Source organism: Paroedura picta, chromosome 10 (assembly GCF_049243985.1).
Source record: "Paroedura picta isolate Pp20150507F chromosome 10, Ppicta_v3.0, whole genome shotgun sequence".
NCBI classification, from domain to species: domain Eukaryota; kingdom Metazoa; phylum Chordata; class Lepidosauria; order Squamata; family Gekkonidae; genus Paroedura; species Paroedura picta.
In genome coordinates this window covers 63,075,422-63,096,369 of record NC_135378.1, presented here as the reverse complement: position 1 = coordinate 63,096,369, position 20,948 = coordinate 63,075,422, and the positions used below count along the sequence as shown (strand labels likewise).

Below are 20,948 nucleotides of genomic sequence, written 5' to 3'. Positions count from 1 at the left end.
ATTCTCTGTCATCCCCTTCTTCTTTTGCCCTCAAACGCTCCCAGCATTAGGCTCTTCTCCAGGGAGTCCTTCCTTCTCATGAGGTGGCCAAAGTATTTGAGTTTCATCTTCAGGATCTGGCCTTCTAAGGAGCAGTCAGGGCTAATCTCCTCTAGGACTGACCGGTTTGTTCGCCTTGCAGTCCAAGGGACTCGCAAGAGTTTTCTCCATCACCAGAGTTCAAAAGTCTCAATTCTTTTATTGTGTTATCTCAGTCTAATTTTTTTTTATTTTATAATTGCATTTATTCACTGCCAGTCCTGGCCAGCTAGCTTGAGGCGGTTTACATCAAAACCTAAAAAATACTTACCTGTTCTATGGGAAAACCCACCTACACATTTCCCATGAAGGGTGACAAAGCTTCCATTTTTAAAAACTAATGTGAACAGCATTCTGGTCTTATTCCCATTTTGGCTTTGTGCTGCCTGATAATATGGTCATTTATTTATTTTAAGTCTTATTCCCCTCTCAACATCTTCCTATTTCAGTATGGGACATTGTGAAGTAGGTGGCTCTCGATGTACAAGTACAGTTTGTGGGTAGTAATGCACATGCCCATTAGACAAATGTTTTCCCTGTCCTTGATTATGCTGCTGTATCAGAACAGCTTTATCAGTGTTGTGGTGAGCCCAAGGTCGCATGTGGGGAATTAAGCTCGGTTTACCAGATTAGAAGTTGGCACTCCTAAACACTACCAAGAGAGCCAGCTTGGTGTAGAGGTAATGAAGTACCAGTTTGATGCTGTTTATGGCAAAGGAGTCACACGAAATAACATCTCCATGGGTATAGTTCAGCCTATCTGCGCCGTCTGCTCCAGGAACAGAATATGAGCATTCCGGTTTATGAATTTACCAGATGATGAGGAATGCTTCAGTGGATTAAGTGGAAGTATTCTGTTTCTAAGTTCTACCTGAAAATCTACCAATAGAAGGTTAATATATGCCCCTTCTGCCTTCTCTATGACTTGCTAATCTGGGAGGTTCACAGCTACCACGTCTTGACGCCTGTCTTGACACAGAAGATCACCACCTTTTCAGACTTGGAAAGCCTCTTCTTGCCTGCCATGTAACAACAGTGGTACCAGCAGAGCTGAATCAAGTACTCAAGCCGCAGCCATACTGTGCTGGTAGTATGGGTGAGCCAGACCAGAACTGGTCCCTATATGTGCACCAGCCTGCCCTATCAATTTAGCTGTGTTGGAAGAAACTGCCAGACAAGCATCAAAGACTTAACTTATAGTAATAGTAAGCAGGTTTCGTGGGTCACACTGCTTGCAGTAAACAGAACTCCCAAGAAGAAGTACTCCTTTGACACTTCACAAACCTCAACTTTGCTGTCAGGTCCAAACAAGCCTTCACACAGGAAACCCTACCAGATATTGCAGCAGCCAGCAGAGCTTGTTCTGGCTCCAGTGATGCAGGCCCTGATGCTAGAAAACTCTGCGCTGAGGAATAGCACCAAAGTGGAGGAGAAACTGCTCAGTTCCTTGATATATCTGGAGCATCTTGTGCTAGCTGTGACCCAAAGGCTGCTATGCTTGGAGCCCTGGAAAAAGAGCATGTGAGGACTGGGAGTCATGGGCTGCCCTTCCCCAGTACCCCATGGATGGAGTAGCCAGCTAGAAGAGACACAGCAAATACCAAAGATTCTCCAAGAGAAGACAGCTGGAGATAGAGGCTGAAACTGTTCAGAATGAAAAGCTTGAACCTTCCCCACAACGCCTCTGCTGGTTAGAACTGCATATTCCCATGCAGGACTCAGCATACCATCCAGATCTTCCTTCTGAGGACTGCCTCACTGTGCCACTCTAGCACAGAGCTCCTTTTTAAAGATCCCTGAATCCACACACCTCAAGTCCTGAGGCCAATCCTGCCCTGTTCCTAGCCACTGAAGGGAACTAAAGGTGGAAGACTAGATGCCACCCCTATCAGGCCCAGCTTTCACCTTACGGGTCATCCCTAGGGCCTGAGTAGTGATTCTCCCCTATTTCCTCATTTGGCTCACCTGTGCCTATTCCTTTTGAGCAGCCTATCCTCCAGGGACTGATGCCAGGCAGGCTGGGTAGCTCTACATTCTGGCCTGGCTGCTGCCTCCTGTCTTGTCAGACCCTGAGAAGGAATCTCCATTGCTGCTGTGGTCCTTACCAGGCCATTGCCAGATAATGACGTTGACAGTGGGCCTAGTTCTTGGCCCTGCTTGCTGCGGCTGCTGCCTTCTTTCTCCCAAGGGATGGCACAGTGCCAACTAACTCTCACATCCAGGGTTGTCACTTCCTTCACCCCCAGCTCTTCCAGGTAAATGTTTTGGTGCATCTCACCAGGACTGGGACAGGCTGAGTCTGGGTGAGGTCTCAGCCTCAGATGATGGTGGGGGAATTGGGAAAAGTTTTTTTTTTCCTTTTGGAAAGATTGCTTCTTCACAACAAATATCTGTAGTTAATGTAAGTGATCTTGCCAAAATTAATGGGTTTCCAAGCAAACTAAGTAACTTTTTGGCACCTATCCCTTAATTGTATAACTGCAGTCTATTTACATAACTCTATGATTTGCCAAACTAGCAATCTATGCTTCTTAGTCAGACTCTTTCTACTTTTCCACCTTTTGATTATGATCCTTCATGCACCATGGTCTTATGCTTTTATCTGGAACTAAATCTGCTAGCAACCCCACAGCAAAACTTTCTGTTCTGTTGGAAGTCTAATACCAGTGATACAATAGATTTCTTCTGTTCTTGATCAGAATTGCTCTGCAAGGTTACATGACCAGCATATATGTTTACAGTCCACATACTTTTCTCCGCAGCTACAAAAAAACATTAATTTTACTAGATCTTGTATGTAAACTGAAAGATATGATGATGTGTTTGTGATGACTGTGAGACCTTCAGGTGCTCATAGAACTAATTTATTTTGTATAGTTAAAGAGGGAAGAACGGGAAGCGAATATAAGTTGACGTCATCCTGAAGAGGTTCCTTTCAGCTTATCTGGCAAAGGATCTATGAAATGGAAATATTCTTTATTCCCCTGTTCCTTAGCAAAGATGGAAATGTCCATCCAGGCTAATAAAGTGTTGTGCTGGTATGACTTCTAGATTATATCCCATCCTGTCTTTTTCATGCTGAAGTCACTAATTTGAAGACTGCCTCATCAAATGGGAGATTTCACTACATCCTCTGTATTCCACATGGCCCTTCATATCAGGTGTGCTTGTTCTGATTGTGTACTTGCTTCCTGATATTCAGTAGGAGTGCCATTTCTTTCTTTCAATTACACCTTATAATTCATCCGCTTCTGTCACATCTAGCTTCCAATTGCTTTTTATTTGGAGTCGTAACTTAACCTCCAATGGCTTACCTCTGAGTCTGTTTTCTTGTAAAACTCTTACTCTTGGACTCCTTTCATGTGTTTGCTGCCAACCCCATTGCTAACTAATAAGTTAGTTGAATGTTGACCTTTGCCAGGCTTCCTCTTTGATTTATGGAACTTCAGTCTTCCTACCCCCATGAGTAAGCTTTTGTGCGTGTGTGTCCTTTAATCATATTTAAATATTTTTATTAGATTTTGGCTGAAGAATCCAGTTTTCCCTAATGGAGGGGAATAAGTCTGGAGTGTTGTGCTTCTTTTTTACTTACTCATCTTTTCCAGAATGAGGAGTTTCTCATCACAAGAGTATTTGGAATGATTAGCGAATAACATCTGTTCAGTGATTGGTACAGAACTGCTTTGTTCCCATGCATCTGGCTCACCTCTGTCTACATAAGATCATTCCCAATGAAATTGTGTTTATTGTTTTCAACTTTAAGTAATAATGAAATTTGAGCAACAGTGAAACTTTGCTAACCTACAGTATTACAGTTGGCATACAGGGTAGTCCTTTTCCTTTTGAAAGTAAATAGTATTATATCATTTGACAATAGTAGTAAATGATTCAGGTAAATTGTATACTGTAAAAGTTGAGAACAAGGACATCAAACTCCTTTGTTATGAAAGCTGGATCTGATACAAGCGCAATTCAATTGGGCCACACCACAAAATATCAAAATGCAAAAAAGTACTATTATTAATACTAATTAAATTGTTATTAGTGTTACTAACTTGATTTTATGCCAGGTACCATAGGTACAAGGTATAACAGTAAACTAGTAAAGGTAAAGGTAAAGGTATCCCCTGTGCAAGCACCGAGTCATGTCTGACCCTTGGGGTGACGCCCTCCAGCGTTTTCCTGGCAGACTCAATACAGGGTGGTTTGCCAGTGCCTTCCCCAGTCATTACCGTTTACCCCCCAGCAAGCTGGGTACTCATTTTACCGACCTCGGAAGGATGGAAGGCTGAGTCAACCTCGAGCCGGCTGCTGGGATTGAACTCCCAACCTCATGGGCAGACAGATTCAGACAGCATATCGCTGCCTTACCACTCTGCGCCACAAGAGGCTCTTAACAGTAAACTACTTTACTGATTAAAATATTTTTTTTTAACTGAAAAGAGATGTTTGTGCTAAGAAGTAGTATTCTGACAGTACCTTATCTATTCCTTTTGATGCTTCGTTTGGATTACTGCTTAAAATTTGAAGCAAGTATTTGTGCTGTAGCAACAATGTGTTCAGCTGTGTCAATTTGAGTTTTCTTTCCCCAAAGAAATGTCTTGATTTTTTTTTGGGGGGGGGTGTAGTTTTAACTTGTTCATCTTTGTACCTGAAAAGAGCTGCTCACAAACTTAAGTAGTGAACTCTCCTTCTCAGTTTCAAATTTTTGACTTAGAAAACACAAGTTGGGAATTAGTACTGATGCCTAGTGGAATCATAGTGCCAATTTAAACATGAGAACGTTGTGATTAACTGCGCTTCCCAATTGCAAGGGTGTGACTTATTGCTTGCAAGATAAAACATTTCCGATTACATAACAGGAACATAAAGATCATCACACACTACAAAGATTGTGTCTCTTAATTTTTACAGTAATGGAACAAATTAGATCCTGAAAAATCAGGATTGTAACAAATGGAAGGAAAATGGATTGTTTTTGATATATGTAGACACTAGCTTCAAAGCCCGTTGCCAAGAACGGGCCTTGAAAGGGTCCCCTCCCCTGGCCCCTGGCCAGGCAGCTTAAGGTGGCTTTGGGCCACAGCTCGCAGCCGGATCAAGTGGGGCGGGCGGGGCCCGGGCAACTTGTTAGCAGGCCCAGGACAGAGCTCCTTAGCAAGCAGGCCGGGAGGCCCTCACTAGCAGGCCCTCAAGAGCCCCTCAATAGCAGGCCCTCCACCAGCACTCTTTGCCCAGGACCCTCTCCCCTTACCTGCTGCGGGCTCCAGGCACTGAGGCGCATCTGAGAGCAAAGAGGCTAGAGTCCAGGGACGGAGGGCGGGAGCTGCAGGAGCAGGGCCAGTCAGGGTGTAGCCAGCTTTGCTTTGCTGGCTGCAGCCTGATTGGCCCTATTCCCACTTAAACAGCCGGACATGTTCCACCCCACAGGCTGTTTCACAAATATATAGAGGAACCATGGATAAGGATTGTTACAACTGCATTGTCCAACTGATGCCACTTGCACCCCATTTATTTGTACCCCACTTTTCCCCTCATGGGTGCCCAAAATGACAGATGATATTCTCCCCATTTTATTCTCACAAAACTCCTGTGAAGTAGGTTAGGTGAGCATGCATGTCTGGCCCAATATAATTAAGCAAACTTTTGTGTCAAGAGTGGGGATTTGAAGTGGTATCTTCCCAATCCTGGTCTGACACTAACCACTATACCACGCTGCCTCTCGATACAGTTTGCACCACTTCTGACTGATGTGGAAACACCCCCCATCTTTGTGACTGTGATAAACTTATTTAGCGTCTGTAGTGTGACAACAGAGGAGATTATTACTAATGATGGTGATACTGAATCTGTCACAGTACAGGTATTAGTTTAGCATGTCTAAGAAGATATTCCTAGCATCTGCTGCTACTGTTGCTTATTTTGTATACAATTGAGCATTATATAAAAATACCAATTTACTGCCGTTTCACCCCACTATTAAAAATGTTGTTTTTGTGCTGTGCCAATTGTGTGTGTGCGTAAAGTCTACTAACTCAAGTCATACTTTGTGCATCTGTTGATATTGGCTCTAGTCCATGAAAGTTTACATCCTATCAATACTTCTGTTGGTCTTGGTGCTATAAGGTGACGTTTCTTTTAGCAACATACAACTGTATGCTTACAGCTGCTCTTCTGAAGTCTCTGCCTTGCCTAGGCTGGAAACTGTTCTAGACTCAGCAGCTTTAGAGACTAGGCCTAGGCAATTCAATCACATACACCAGGCTTCTTGACTAGATGCAGGCCATTCTCATGCCTGCCTTCACATATGATATAGGTCCTGGAATATATCAGACTAGGCTTGTTGCAAAGAAGATAGAAAGCTGTCCTGAGAAAATAGAAAACTGCCCTGCATTTTTTTCTGCTGTTAGTGTGACAATTTCCCTCCCCTCCCCCCCATCCTCTTTTCAAGTGTTCCCTCAGAAGTTCTACTGAAGCCTAGTTCCCTCCCTCTTCTGAGAGGGAAAAATTGTTGGTGCTGCTGAAATATGTGTTTTATATTTAAGTATATTTTAAATACCTAATGATTTTTTGAAATGTAATTTGCTTTTGTTGATTTGAGTGGTGATTTTAGACTACAAAAAAGTATACAACTTTAACTATAAATCATAATGGAATTTGGCTTTCTGGATGCTGTTGGTTTAAATTGGTGACACAAACTTTATTGTCCCTTTGATATTTGCCAGTTGTTTTGTTCCTGAACTCAACTCAACCTGTTCAACTGGCATTACACACACATTGTTTTTATAGATACACTGACTAAAGTTTTGCAATGGCATTTTATCTATGCACATATCAGTATTGTCATGCATATCTTCTGTAAAGAACAAGATAATTTACTTGTCTTTGTAACAGCATCTAAGGGCATCTAAATTTGTCATTGCTTGAGGTTTAATTTAGTGCACTTTACCTCACTCTATGGTTAACTGCGGGACAGGCTTTTACTTTGTCATTCTTTATTTTTGCCCGGTTGTTTTGTTGTGTCCTGCTGCATTTCCTGTAGTTACCAAGATGGCGACATGCAGTGACGAAAGCCGTGGGTGCATTATTTCAAGTTCTGAAGTTCCAGTAACAGAACAGCCACGGGACTCTTCCTCATGTCTCAGTGCTACAGAGTGGCAGCTGAGACGTTATGGCCGATTCATGCCTGGAACTTTGGCCACTAACTCAGGCTCCTGGAAGGTGAGCTTGGGTCATCTAGGCGACAAGGAGGGGCCCTTTATGCAGCTGAATTAGTAGCTCAATCTGCCTTGTGCAAGAGGCAAAAGGATTTGCCAGAGTGAGAATATGAGAACTCAGTTCTCACTGTCTGTGTCCTGAGTGCTTCCGAGCATATGTAAAAAGTATTTTCTCACTTATCAGTAACTTTGGGAACAAGCCTTCCATATTGCAGAATGTAGTTGTTTAAAAATGTGTGTGACTTGTTGAGTACATGCTAGTGTTTGCAGTCTCCTTATTCTTCTCTTTAAAAAACCTTGTAGTTTTTACTATATCATTCCTAAAACTGTCTCTCGTTTTCATTTTAATTATGAAAAAGGTTCTGGAGTCAAATGAACAATCTGGGTTTCTTGTTCTCACTATGGTTATTTCAGGCCATTTCTTCATTTCCAGAGGAAAAGAAGTACTGGTAAGTGCTTATTTTCATCAGTATGGACAGTTTTCTCCTTTAGTTTCATATTTTTTGTAGGAGAATTGCTGAGCTTTATTTAACACTGTTTAAATTAACATCATTCACAAGTAAACGCACCTTGCTGAAATGTTTCTAATTATATAGTTGTCAATATTAATTAGAAAACTACTAATGAGGAGAAAGAGCCTCTTTCTGAAATAGGTAGACCATGACAGTTTGTTGTTATTTTAATAGCCGCTAATTACTTAAAAATATATTGGTGACATGAAAGGTGTTTCAATAAGTCATTTGTTATTGAAATAATATTACAGAGACCCTAATATAGTGTTGTGGTTAGGGTGGGGCTAAGAACTACTGGATATAAGTTCAAATTCCTCTGATTCCCAAAGCTTTCTGAGCATGATGAGTCAGTCGGAACCTCATGGCCACATAGAGTTGTTGCAGTAATAAAATTCATGTCAGGTCCATTACAAAAATCTGATGATGCATGCTATGCCATACAGTGTAGACCCTATATACTGTACATACTAAAATTGTTAATACTAAAATTGCTTATATCAATGATAACATATGCAACATCATGTAAGTCTGCTACATAGATTGAAAATAATTTCTGCTCTATTGAGATATGTAAGAAGAAAGCAAAGTTTGAGGATCAAATAAGGATAATTCTGAAATAATCTGAAATCTTTTCAATCCTAACCTATTTTTCCAAAATATTTTAAGTGGGGTGAACCAGCATTTCAGGTGAGGTGTTGTTTTCACTGTCTGTACCCTAGTTTTCTCTGTTTTTCAGTGGATTTTCTCTCTACGTTTCAGGAAGGTTTTTCATTAATTGATGCTTCTCAGTGGTTGAAGATAGTTAGAAATGCAGACTGCATGCTGTTTGGTTCAAAGATAAAGGTATGCTGTTTCTGGCACATTTTTTCTAGATGTCCCCTCCTCATATATGAATTTTATCACACATTTTGGATCTAGAACATGACATAGTAACACTAATGCCATTCTTAAAATTGGTTTATGTTTAGGAAATCAGTCACTGGAGAATTTTACTGAGACATTTCATTTAAATTTATTTTCTTTCTGAATAGTATGTGTCTGTATACACACAAACACACTATAATAAAGACAAAATATATATTTTTCTCTTTAGAGAATGCTTTTAAAACAATATTCCCTCAGGTTGTCCTGTCTAGATCTGGCTCTTATTGAGCAATTTTGATAGGTCTAAAGAGAGCTTCCACAATCACACAAAATTGCTACTGAGTGAATTTATGATTCACTAATACACACAAGTGGTATTTTAGCCTCCCCTCGCAAAAGGGAACAACCCATGACCATATGAACCAGACCAAAATGACTGTGATGAAAGTTTTAATACACTGGCATTAAAGGCCATGTGGATAAAAAGTAACATAAGAAGCCACTCGAAGTCATCAGCCATTGTTTAATATGATTTCGTATCTGTGCCCTATCAGTGGTTTAGAAAGAAGCTGTGATTAAATGGAATACATTTATCAGCAAGATATATAATGGCAGTATCTCATCAAAATTGGAATGGTTTGTTTCACAATGAAGCAGTCATCTTTTCACTCTTTTGAAAGTGGCTAGAGGAATCAAAATTAAATTAACATTGTTATCCTAAGCAGTATTATACCCTTCTAAATCCACTGATGTTAGTGAACCTATAACTGTGCTTACAACTGTGTAACTGTGCTTACAATTGAACTGCTTTATCACTGTATGGATTCGTAAAAAAATTTTGTGAAAGAAAACTTACATTTTCTTGACACTGGATAAGCAACCTTTAACGCTATCTTTTAGTATCCATCAAAAGAGAATGATGTATAATAGCAGCTGTTGAAATACATTTGCATTGGCACAAGTTTTTAAAATGTGCCTATAAAACCCCAGAACTCAATTTCTGCCGGGTATTCAAGAGCCTGAAGGCTAAATATCCATATTTTTCTCTCTGACTTTGAAATAGAACAAGCATCGTATGTTTCGTGTTCAATTTGCTGGAGATTCCAAAACACAGAGTGAGGAACACTGCCATAGCTGTGCACAGAAACTTGTAGAGTATGTACCCATTCAAGTAATGGATGCAGCAAGACAGGAACTGCAGCAAAATTACAGCCAGCCACCTGAAGATGAAGGTCAAGAGAAAGTTGCAGAACAAAATCTCCCAGTGCAATACCCTGTAAGTTGACGAGATGCTTGTATTCGTGTGTGATTGGATGGATGGAAAACAGAAGTTTAGCAGCTTCTCATTCTACTTAAAGTGTGTCTTGTATAACACCGCACAACTTGTGCTTGCTTTTTTTCTAAAAAACACCTTTATTGCCCTCTTGTTTATTTAGAACACAGATACCTTAGTTTCTAGTACACTGAGAATGTCAAGATTGCTAATAACAGTGGTCTAGATCCTATGACTTGGTTTCACTAATGTGGGAGCTTTCCTTCAAGTATAGTGGCTTTTTCATCAGAATATTTATTCGTTTATTTGTTTATTTGCTACAGTCATTGACCAGCATAGTATCAGAGCTTCTGGAAGAGGAGGAGGAGAGTTCTGCCATTAGCAAGATGTATTCATACACACTAGTCCAATATAGATAAACAAAATATATAATTACTAGAAAATAAGCCCGCTGTAATCGGAATACAGCGGGCCCTAGGAGGCCTGTCGAGGTTTGGGTCACTGCAGAGCGAGAGAACGTACCGGAGGATGGGTGGCGGGCATCCTGTGAGGCGGCGGCGAGTCGTGGGCCCTCCCCCCGCCCCGCGGCCTACTGTATTTAGTGGCCGCGAGACAGGTACTGTAGGCGGGTGGTCTGTAGTCAGGAACTGCTGGAGGCGCGGCTAGGCGTTCTCGCCGCGGGAAGACTCTTCGCGAGAGCCGGTAGAGAAGGCTCCCTGCAGGGTGGGCGGACTCGGCTGCTTGATCTACCTGTTTGCATTTCCCTAGCACAGGAGGTAATGCCCCGGAAGTGAAGCAGCCATGATCTCGAGGGACCCCGGGAGCGGGAAGAGGCGGGGTCAGAGCTCCTGAAACGCGACGCCGGCGGGTCGTGGAGGGGTCAGAAGCTGCCTCGGGTTGTCCAGGAGGAGCCCCACCACGTGGAGAGCTTTGAGGCAGGACACCAAGTGCGCAGCGGGTGGCTTCCTCGTTGTGCTCGGGTGCGCAGGGTGGGTGGTGGCGGCGGCGCAGCGCAGAGGCTGTGCCGATGCGGGAGCATCATGCGGCAGTGGGTGGGGCCACAGGGCGCTCCCAGCTGTGGGTCCCAGTGGCGAGTGTCGGGCGTCAGGTGGGTGTGTTGGATTGCGCCGCCGCTCCAGCACAGGGGTCAGCCGGGCGCTCGTGGCAGCTTGGGCCTGCGGGCCAGCTGAACTGTGCGCGGGCGGGGCGCAGCGATGGGAGGGCGTCTAGCGGCGGCGGTTTGCAGAACGGGCCGCTCCCAGCTGTGCAGGCCGGTGGCGAGCCATTGCATGTGGAGCTGCAGCCGGCAGCGGAGCCGGCGCCATGGGCGCTGCAGCTGAGCCCGCATTGTGTAGCGGGGCGGCCAGCATCCACGGTGATAGGAGGGAGTTTGGCGGCTGCGGGGCGCTCCCGGCTGTACGGGCCGGCAGCGAGGCATTCTGTGTTGAGGCGTGGCCGCAGGCGGAGCTGCCCTGGCGATGGTGAGGCAGTTAATGGTGGCAGGCAGCCGCATTAGAGCGAAGTTGGAGGGGGGAGCGAATCGGGAGGCGTTTAGCGCCATGAGGGCGACGGGAACGTATTTTCCGGAACTTGGTTTGCTTTTGCGGCGTGGGGCAGGCCACAGCTGGCGATGCCGGCGGCTTCTGGGTTGCTCCGTCGGGATGCCGGTTGCGAAGCTTGTATTCCCGTCGGTAGTTGGCGGCGCGGGGGCTCCCTTGCGGGCGGCCTGACGCATCGGAGGCGCTTTGCGCCTCCGACGCGTCAAGCCGCCGGCGAAGAAGCAACTGCGAGCCGCGCTGCCCGCGGCTCGCAGTTGCTCGGGGCTGGGAATCGGAGGGACCGATTGGCAGGCGCTTTGCGCCTGCCGATTGCTCCCTCCGATTGTCTGTCCGGAGGAAGGGTCCAATCCAGACCCTTCCTCATCCCAGACACATCCCGCCTCAGAACGCCTTACCGTTTTATTTAGTCCGTGGCGCCCGTGGCGCCACGGGCGGTGTTAAGATAACTAGTAAATACTGGAACAACACAAAGAATACAATAAGCAGAATCAATTAAATGGTGACATCGGGTGGCAGAGACAATCTCAAAATGGCTACCACTGGAATGACAGTGAATGAGGTTATTCTTAACTATGACAGTAGCTTTTCATGGTTTCAGGCAGCAATTCTGTTTAACAGGGTGTCACGCCGGTGTTTTGCTGAAGGAGCTCTTTGTTCATGATCAGTTTCCAGTTTTATCTTTGGCCTCGGCTCAGGAAGACACCAGCAGACGTGGCTTCACTACAACACAAAGTAGTGACATGTATTTTTATTAATTTATTTAAAATATATTTACATCCTATCATCTCTCTGTAACCCGAAATAGCTAACAAATATACATGATAAAGTATGCTGCTAAAAGTCATGTTCCAAGCCAGAGATTCACTTTAGTGTATTCACTCTTATCTGAAGCAACCTGGAGGGCTGGCTGGTAGCAAGCTGTTGTTATCCCCTTTCGTTCTTTGACAGACATTTGAGAGAGTCAGCTAAGGCAAACGCTTGTCCTCTCTGCACCTCCCACCCCCGTAAACTGAATCCAGATGTAGCAGCTGAATACACTAGCATTTACCAAAGGTCAATAGAGCACACTAATGACTGCTCTTGCTTGCTAAAAATTCTTATACTGAATTCCAATAGCTTTTAGCCATCATTGAATTATGCTGAAATAAATGAAATATATGTCAGTGATAACAACCAAATCTCATTATTTTGCTGGGATTATGCCTAATGTTTTCTGCAATTACCCTTCTTGCATCACTTTAAATTGAGCATTCTGAGACTGAGAACACTATGTTGGACATAATTGTCCTTGGTCCAGTGTAGCAGTGCTCTTAAAATTTTACAATATATTACCTACATTCCTAATATTTTACTCAAACTAGCTTAAAATAAGAAAGAAAGAAACACCTCAGAGATCTAAATGGTCTTGACAACAGCAAATTATATTAGTTAACCAAGTTAGGAAATATAAGAATAGCCTTAACTTGCCTGTAAATCTGAAGAAGATTGCAAACATACCTCTGTATATTTTTTTAAATTCCCGTTCCCCTTATTTTTATCCTAAAAAAAAAGGTTAAGGTAAAGGTATCCCCTGTGCAAGCACCGAGTCATGTCTGACCCTTGGGGTGACGCCCTCTAGCGTTTTCATGGCAGATTCAATACGGGGTGGTTTGCCAGTGCCTTCCCCAGTCATTACCGTTTATCCTAATTTTTTTTTATCCTAATGTTACCTAATTTTGTGCGAGAGAGTGTGATTTCCTACTCATTCATGAATTCACATACCATACAAACACAAAGCCAGCCAAATGAACAGATTAATCCCAGTGAACAGCACAGAGAACTAGAGATAGTCAGCAGAGAGAACTGACAGGGCTTTGCTATATCATGTTTTGACTGAACTAATACTTTTTGTTTTTGATGTTTTTGTACTATTTTTGTTGCCTTGGTTTATTTATGAATATAGATAGAGTTTCCATGTCTTACAGGTTCCTCCAGCTCAAGGAAGAGTAACTGTGGCAGAACTAGCACAGGTAAATAGCTGAGCACAGGACAGTTCATTCCTGTGGGAAAATAATAGGATCAGCTGTGAAAAAAGTACATTTTTTCATACCTTAAGCCTTTCTCAAATGTAGAAAAACTCAAAGTCATGAAATTTCAATGTAATTTATATTTCAAAAGTGCAAACATTGCTTATATTTTCTTTTCCCTATGTTGCCCAATCTCCTCCCAACTTAGTAACAATTCCCACATACCTGTGTGTGCTGTTTCTTCTACAATTCCATTAGGCCAGGGTTTCATGAAACCATGGGGTTTCTTGATGGCCCTGGAAGGGCTTTGTGAATGGGTGAGAGTTAATTACACACACACACACACACACACACACACACACACACACATATATATATATATCCATCCATGGTCATGTCATCCCTCCCACCCCTCCCAAAATGGCCAATGATGGGCTGAAGGGGAGGGTCCCCAGGTGGGCATGTACACAGCTATGCTTCCCAACTATATTCTGCATGATTGTGCCACTTCTGGGGTTTCTCGAAGCCTGAATAATATGTCAGGGATTTCCCAATAGTAAAAAAGTGAAAAAGGCTGCATTAGGTGATTGTTTCCAAACAATTTGCTCCCATGAACTGAAGTGAAAACAAAAGACACATAAATTTGGGTTAAACTGTGGCTGTTGCCACATGGAACTTTTTCTCAGCCAAATGCCCCCCCCCCCAGTTCTGTAGCTATGCATTTGAAATATTCTTGAGATGATCTCTCCCTTTCCCCCAAGCAGTAGGAAGTCAATTCAGCTTTTCAATGTAAATGACTACAATGGCACACCCAGTAACTTACAACTTATTACCATTACCTAAACTTTCAGGTATTGTATTATTGTATAGGTTTTTTAAATTAAGGACAACTCCACCTTGTTTCAAAACCCATCTCAGCCACTGCTGCCATTATTTGTTTTTTTAATCATACAAAAATTTGTGCCGAGAGGCGTTGCGTGTCACCTTCTTTTCTCCTTGCCAATGTTTAGAACCCTTCCACACAATCCCTAGCACCCAAGGGAGTCCCTACTCTGCATCTGAAGTAATACAAGCTCAACTACAGATCAGTAAAGAACAAATATCCAGCAGGAAACAGATGGACCCATCCACTCTATACAGGCGCAGAAGGTCAAATCTGATGCCCAAATGGAGAATGGAAGTTCCCTTCTCTGCCATCAGTGCCCTCTGTAGGTCTCAGTTCGTTTTGTATCAGGTTGTCTCCAACTTACGTGGCTTAATGGCATCTTGCCACACCCTTCTCTAGCACATATTTGATAAAAGATCCCGAAGACCCATTCCTTGATAATGTTACTATCCTTCCAGACATGCAAGCACAGAGCCAGGCTCAAAGTGGAGATCTCATTCAGATGATTGACTCAGACTTAAGGGTGAGGCCAGTGTTTAAAATACTAAGATTAACAGCTGTCTTCCATGCATCCTCTGTCTTCCATACACTCCATTTGGACTATTATACAAACCTTAGTTCAGCTCTAAAAGAACTACTTATCCTCTGGCAGGACTGCAATATGATTGAATGCCCAGAAACCAAAACCCTAATAAAAGAGAAATATATAAGCATCCCCCCTCAGAAATGCCTATATCCTTGATGTGTGTTAGACCTCTTTCTATCCATCACTTGATTTTCTTGAGTCCTGGTGGTCCTGCAGCACTAGTACCTTAGGGAACACATTGCCTCCTTTTCAGGTTTTAGATAAGAAATATTCCCACTTCTACAAACTCCTTCTCTATGCCCCATAGAATAGTGATCCCCAACCTATGGGCCGTGGACCACATGTGGTCCTTCGATTAATTGGAGGTGGGCCCCGAAGGACGCCTTCTACCCCCCCCCCCGGCCCTTTACTTCATCCCCCCCAGCCCTTTACAACACACTTCATTGTTGTGGCATGTCTGTATCTTATTTTGAAGGGATGTTTAAACATTACCATAGCGATCAGAGAGCGCTAGGGCAGTGGTTGAGAGGAGAGGAGTAAACTACCCCCCCAGGCCTCAGTAAAAGGCATTGAGTGGTCCCCGGTGATAAAAAGGTTGGGGACCACTGCCATAGAAGACGTGAACACCACAACTGAGATAAACCTCACACTCTCTGAGTCCCTTCTCTCAGATTACTTGTGACACAGAACGGGAGCTGGGACAGGGATGTATTGGGAGAAAGAAATTATAATCAGGACAAACAAATGTAAATAAATCCCGAAGAAGCTTTAGGCAACAGATGTTAACATTAATTCAATACAATGTAAGGTGCATAAGAGGAATAAGGAGACTGTCATTTTTCTTCCTCTCTTTGAAGAAGATAAAAAATCAAAGCCTATCCTGGCTTCTATAAACAAGCTACCAGTAACCAAACTATACCAACAACTTGTTCACTTGCACACCACTTACTCATGACACAGCCCTTCTGTCTTTTCCTACATAGAGAGCATTTTCCTCCACCCAAACAACTAACTCTCGAATACACATCCTCCTACCTTCTAGTTCTTGGCTGTATTTTTTATATAAAATGGACAAAAAGGAAGCAAACTTTTCACAGGCTGAACATGAAATGAAACATCTGAAGGGAAGGGCCTTATCAGAATGAATGCAAATGCCAAGAGACTAAAGACTTCCAGCATATAGGTAACAGATGGAAGGTTGACTTAATGTCACACATCACTTCCTTCCCTCAGGTCCTAAGCATCCTAACTGTGCTATCAAATAAGGAATACTTAACAAAATAAAGCATAATGGGAATCAAATAAACAACAGAAACACCCCTAGGGTATGGCAAGTGGTGAATCAAATGGTACTCATCAGCTGTTATCTTTGGTATTTCTCCCAAATGGGTTACATTCAGGTCTGGCAATGAAGGAAACATGGTCCTGTTATCCTTTATTCCTTAAACTCCTTTTCCACTTTCTCTTTACTACCTACTCCATATCTGTAACTGACTTCAGATTCTTTGCCAAAATGAAAAGCCTAAATCCACGTAAGAAATATGGAAATCTGCTTGGAGTCTTTCAGCTGAAGATAATACGTACTGTAGGTCTGGATATATTGACAACCTTTGCTAGTTCTGCCCCACGTCCTCATTTTCTTCTGAAATGTGATTTGGCCCACCTTGTCTTGGCAATAGGAGGGTGCTGGCTAGTGGCTTCTACACAAGAAGCACACATGCTTAAATTTACAGGAATTCTGAAGTCCTTGCCTCTGCACCATGGGAGCTGGGGCAGGATTGAACCCACTGCTTAGTCCCAGATCACTATGGGCCTCCAGTTGTTGCTTCTGAAGTCCTTGCCTCTGCACCATGGGAGCTGGGGCAGGATTGAACCCACTGCTTAGTCCCAGATCACTATGGGCCTCCAGTTGTTGCTTAGAAACTATATGACTGCTATCAGTAAGTTCCTGTTATTGGCCTAACCAGGCCAGACACTAGTTCTGTAGCTGCAAACTTTGTCCCATGACAAAGCAGGGCTGAATCTGCACTTACTTTGTTTATTCCGTTGTGGATCCTCCTGAATCCAAATCGATTTGAACTTGGGTCTTCCTCTCCCCCCCCCCTCCATTGAAACAGAAAAGTGTTTTGCATGTGGTTAGGGAAGCTCAGAAAGGGGGAGGGGAGCCAAGCGCAGCAGGAGCCTCTTTCTTTTCTTGAAGGGGGCGGGGGAGAAGAGGATTGGAGACAGCAGAGGAGGGAGAAAAAAACCAAGAGGCAAATCTCTATTGAGAGAAGTTAGGGCTTCTGGAGCCTCTGCTGAGAGAAATTAGGACTTCCCCTTTAAGGTAAGCTTGCAGCCTGGGAATGAGGAACTGGAGCTTGGCCAATCAGGGCTTCTCTACCATGGAGCTCAGCAGCAGATTTAGAACATGCAGAGCTCTGCATGCTTTCTCACACCAATTTTTCAAATGTTGAGAGTTTTATCTACTATAGGATATTGCAGGGAAAAGGTAGGGTCACTCCGGATCAATCATGTTTGTTGCAGAGGGAAAATTTAAATAGGATAAGAGCCTCTTGGGAGAGTTATCACCCCCTTTCTCATACTCCAACATTCCACCCATTTTCTCCTTCCAAGGAGACACAGTATACCAGTTATAAATTAACGATGACACAGGGATGTGGGTGCACTGCCGTGCCTTGTCCAGGCAACTCTTCCAGTGCCCCTGAGTTCTACTGGGAAAATCCTACTTCTCCTGAAAACTGTATGTGTGGAATAGGCCTTGTATATGCCAATTTCTGAGCCAGTACATGTCTTCCCTGTTCACCACTAAGGAAAGAAATAGCAATATGAAGGGCCAAGTATGCTGCCAAAATGTTTTGGTATGCCCCTTCAGACTGTATTCACTGGAGGCCTCCCATGCCAAATATCCAACTCAAGAGGAAACATCTTGGAGCTGCTCCCCCTCTATTACAAATTATTTCCTTCCTGAAATGGAAAACCTTACAGCTGAAGCATTGCCTCAGCCCAAGACAGAATAGCTGTGTTCAAAGGGAGAAGGTCCTCCTTGCTTAGGTAAGAGTATACCCAACCTCCACTATTTTTCCTCCTTGTTGAACTCAAAACCAGTAAGGCAGACTCCATAATACTGAGTAGATTGCCTCCATCCTCTGAGGAATCCTGCAGCTGAAAATTCTTATACATTGCAGCCCCAAACTTTCACTGGGTCAGGACTTTCATCAGCTAAATACCAAGGTTCTAGTACTGGCCCTTTCCCTTGGCCAAAGCAAATGAAGCTTCAAATAGCCACCGTACCTTGCCCCCTTCATTCCTTGATGATGGAGATGTTGGCTAAAGCGTCTCCCAGCCCAATTCATGGTGGGGCATAGAATTCTTTCCTTATATCCCCTGCCAATTTTTTAAAAGAATTATTTTGCATATCTTTTCAACTTCTTTCATGCCACATCATGAATATTTGCTGCTTACAGCTAATATGGAGTTAATTCACACTTACAGCTTGACATTTCCCTCTTGGGGCTTTCTTTATAGTGGCCTTGTGAAAGCAATCCCACATTTAAGAAGCATATTATAGGATTCTAAAAATAATTACTGTAACATTATTCAGGATGTGGTAACATGCAGTTTTCCTACACAGGCTGTTTTTGAACTTGTAGGAATTGTGTTACTGATTGGATTAAGATCCAGCTGTTTCCAACAGCAGTTAGCTAGATATCTCTGGAAACTTGGTCTCTGGTGATAGTCATAACATTTACCCCTCAAATTAAAAAATACATTGTTTTTTCAGCTTGGAGCATTAATTTCAGATATCAAATTGCAGAAAGATAGCTCCATCCACTTGATCATTTCAGGTGATCTTTTCTGTGTCTTTTTGAACTCTGATATTGAGAGTAGAAATATACACATTTCTAAGTGTTGCCATTGCATAAATCTTTGGCACTGCATCCTGATTTGCTTATGATGAGGCAGTTTCTTCATGGTGATTACTTTACCACCATTGTCTATGGTTATTGTCATATTCACTCTTATTGAAATACAACCTGGAAAATGTTAGGATAAGGTGCAAAGTATATTATGTGGTTGTTTCTATAAATTGTATTTAAAAATTCATAAGCTAGAAAATGTGGGGGTTTGGAGGGTTTTTGAGTTATCGTATGCTGCTCAGCCTTACAAATCTTTTGGTAGAAGCTAGGCAAAGGAAATAGGTTTTCAGGTTATGCATTATAGAAACGAGTGTAACAAATGCAGCCCATGGATATATAAAAGTGAGGGGGAAATTTGAAAATTCCATCCCTTCTGCTCAACCCCAAACTTGTAAAGGCTTGAGCCTTGTGAAAGAATTATTGGCCAAAAATGCTGAACAAATGGGGGATTAAAGAGTAGCCAAGAGTAATGAACAACCAGCCTTAGTGCATAACCATAAAAGAGATATGTTGTACAAACGAGACTGTGTTTCTAATAACTATAGTTTTAAAGTTACACTTCATAACACAAAAGTTGGTCTGCCACCTCAAAAGTTGATCTGCCATCCAGAGAAGGGTGGTCAGCGTCAAATGCAAACTGGAAAAATACTGTTTTGGGTGTATAAAGTTTCTTTAAAATGCTCTGGATATATATTTTTAAATAAGTTAATCATATTTGGTTGTTTCTACAGGATTTATTGGCATCAAATTTTACACTCCCTCATTCATATCAACAATCTGTATGGAGTGCTGGAAATTTAGACAGTTTTATTCGTTTATGTCTCTTGGATCAGAGCTTTCCAGCATTTGTGGAAGATGTGGAAAAGCAGTTGAAAAAAATTGCAGAGGGTTAAGGAATCATTATTTCTAGAAATACAGTATTAAAAATAAATAACTCCAGCATGATTATAGAGTTGAGAAACAGACCTAAAGCCAGATGTCATTAAAGCTGTATTGCCATAAAAAGGAAAAGATGCACAGGTGAGGAACAGCAAACTCGTCTCCCTGTGTGCCGTTAATCTCACAGTTCATCCACGGTGTGCATTTCTTTTCAATATATTTGTCATTTAAAGGTTTTCTTGGAGTGGGAGAAAAGTTCTTGGAGAGGTTTGCAGGGAAATGTTATGGATGATGTGCTCCATGCTTTCCTGTTTCTCTCTGATTGGGACAGAACCACATTTAATCCTATAGATCCAATGCTCTGCAATCTCATTATTTTCTCTGTAAACTCAAGTTTGGAAATATAACCTGTATACTTAAAATGTGGAATAGAACCCTTAACACATTGTATTGTATGTTTGTTTTTTTATCTTTATTAAACTGCATTTAAAACCCAGGTTTTCAATATGTTTTTTTTATTTGGGAATCACCCGAGAGTCTTCCTAAGGACAAAGCCCACTGTCCTGTGAATTCAGTGACAGAAAGGTTCCTTTTAGCTACTTTAGCTGCAGCTTCATTGGATAATTCCACATGGCAATATAAAATGGCTGCTTTCATTTGTGTTTTCTATCTAAAAGTGTTCCTAGCTGCACTTCTTTCCTGAAAGTTTCCTGAAACACCCAAGAAATGTCAGCATTCACTCAGTGGTCCGGGCTGGGCAGGAATCATAATGTGAGCAAGGGATCACTAAGCTGTGGCCATGAGATCGTACTCAGTACAACTGTTTAGCTCTGTAATGTGAAAATAATTGGAAAATCCTCTAAATACATTTTATAGGCAGTCCCTTCGAACCATGGATTGTGTCCCCAAAGTGGCTCAAATGGGTTGCCAAACATTAATCTTTGATCTAGGAGAGGAGACTTTGTGGCAATAAAAGACAAAGTACAGTTGCTATATTCCCTCCACCCTGCCTTTCCATTGATTCCCTGTGGGGACCTAGCTTGGTGTAGTGGTTAAGAGTGGTAGCTCCTAAACCGGAGACCCATTTTTGATCCCCCACTCTTCCACATGCAGCCAGCTGAGTGATCTTGGGCTAGTCACAGTCCTGTTAGAGCTGTTCTCACAGAGC

General features: G+C 42.6%; 1 protein-coding gene across 7 annotated transcripts in view; it reads left to right on the top strand.

Moving 5' to 3' along the window:
* The window catches only part of REC114 (REC114 meiotic recombination protein), a 32,180-nt gene extending 11,912 nt beyond the window's left edge, over positions 1-20,268 (top strand). For 2 of the 7 annotated variants that reach the window (XM_077300431.1, XM_077300432.1), the window contains exons 4-9: positions 7,121-7,299; positions 7,655-7,744; positions 8,567-8,650; positions 9,735-9,947; positions 13,468-13,512; positions 19,633-20,268. In XM_077300431.1, the coding sequence (XP_077156546.1) occupies positions 7,129-7,299; positions 7,655-7,744; positions 8,567-8,650; positions 9,735-9,947; positions 13,468-13,512; positions 19,633-19,794 (765 nt within the window). In that variant the 5' untranslated portion in view covers positions 7,121-7,128 and the 3' untranslated portion in view covers positions 19,795-20,268. The other 5 variants (XM_077300436.1, XM_077300435.1, XM_077300437.1 and 2 more) reach the window with 5 other exon arrangements.
* The last annotated feature ends 680 nt before the right edge of the window (positions 20,269-20,948 follow it).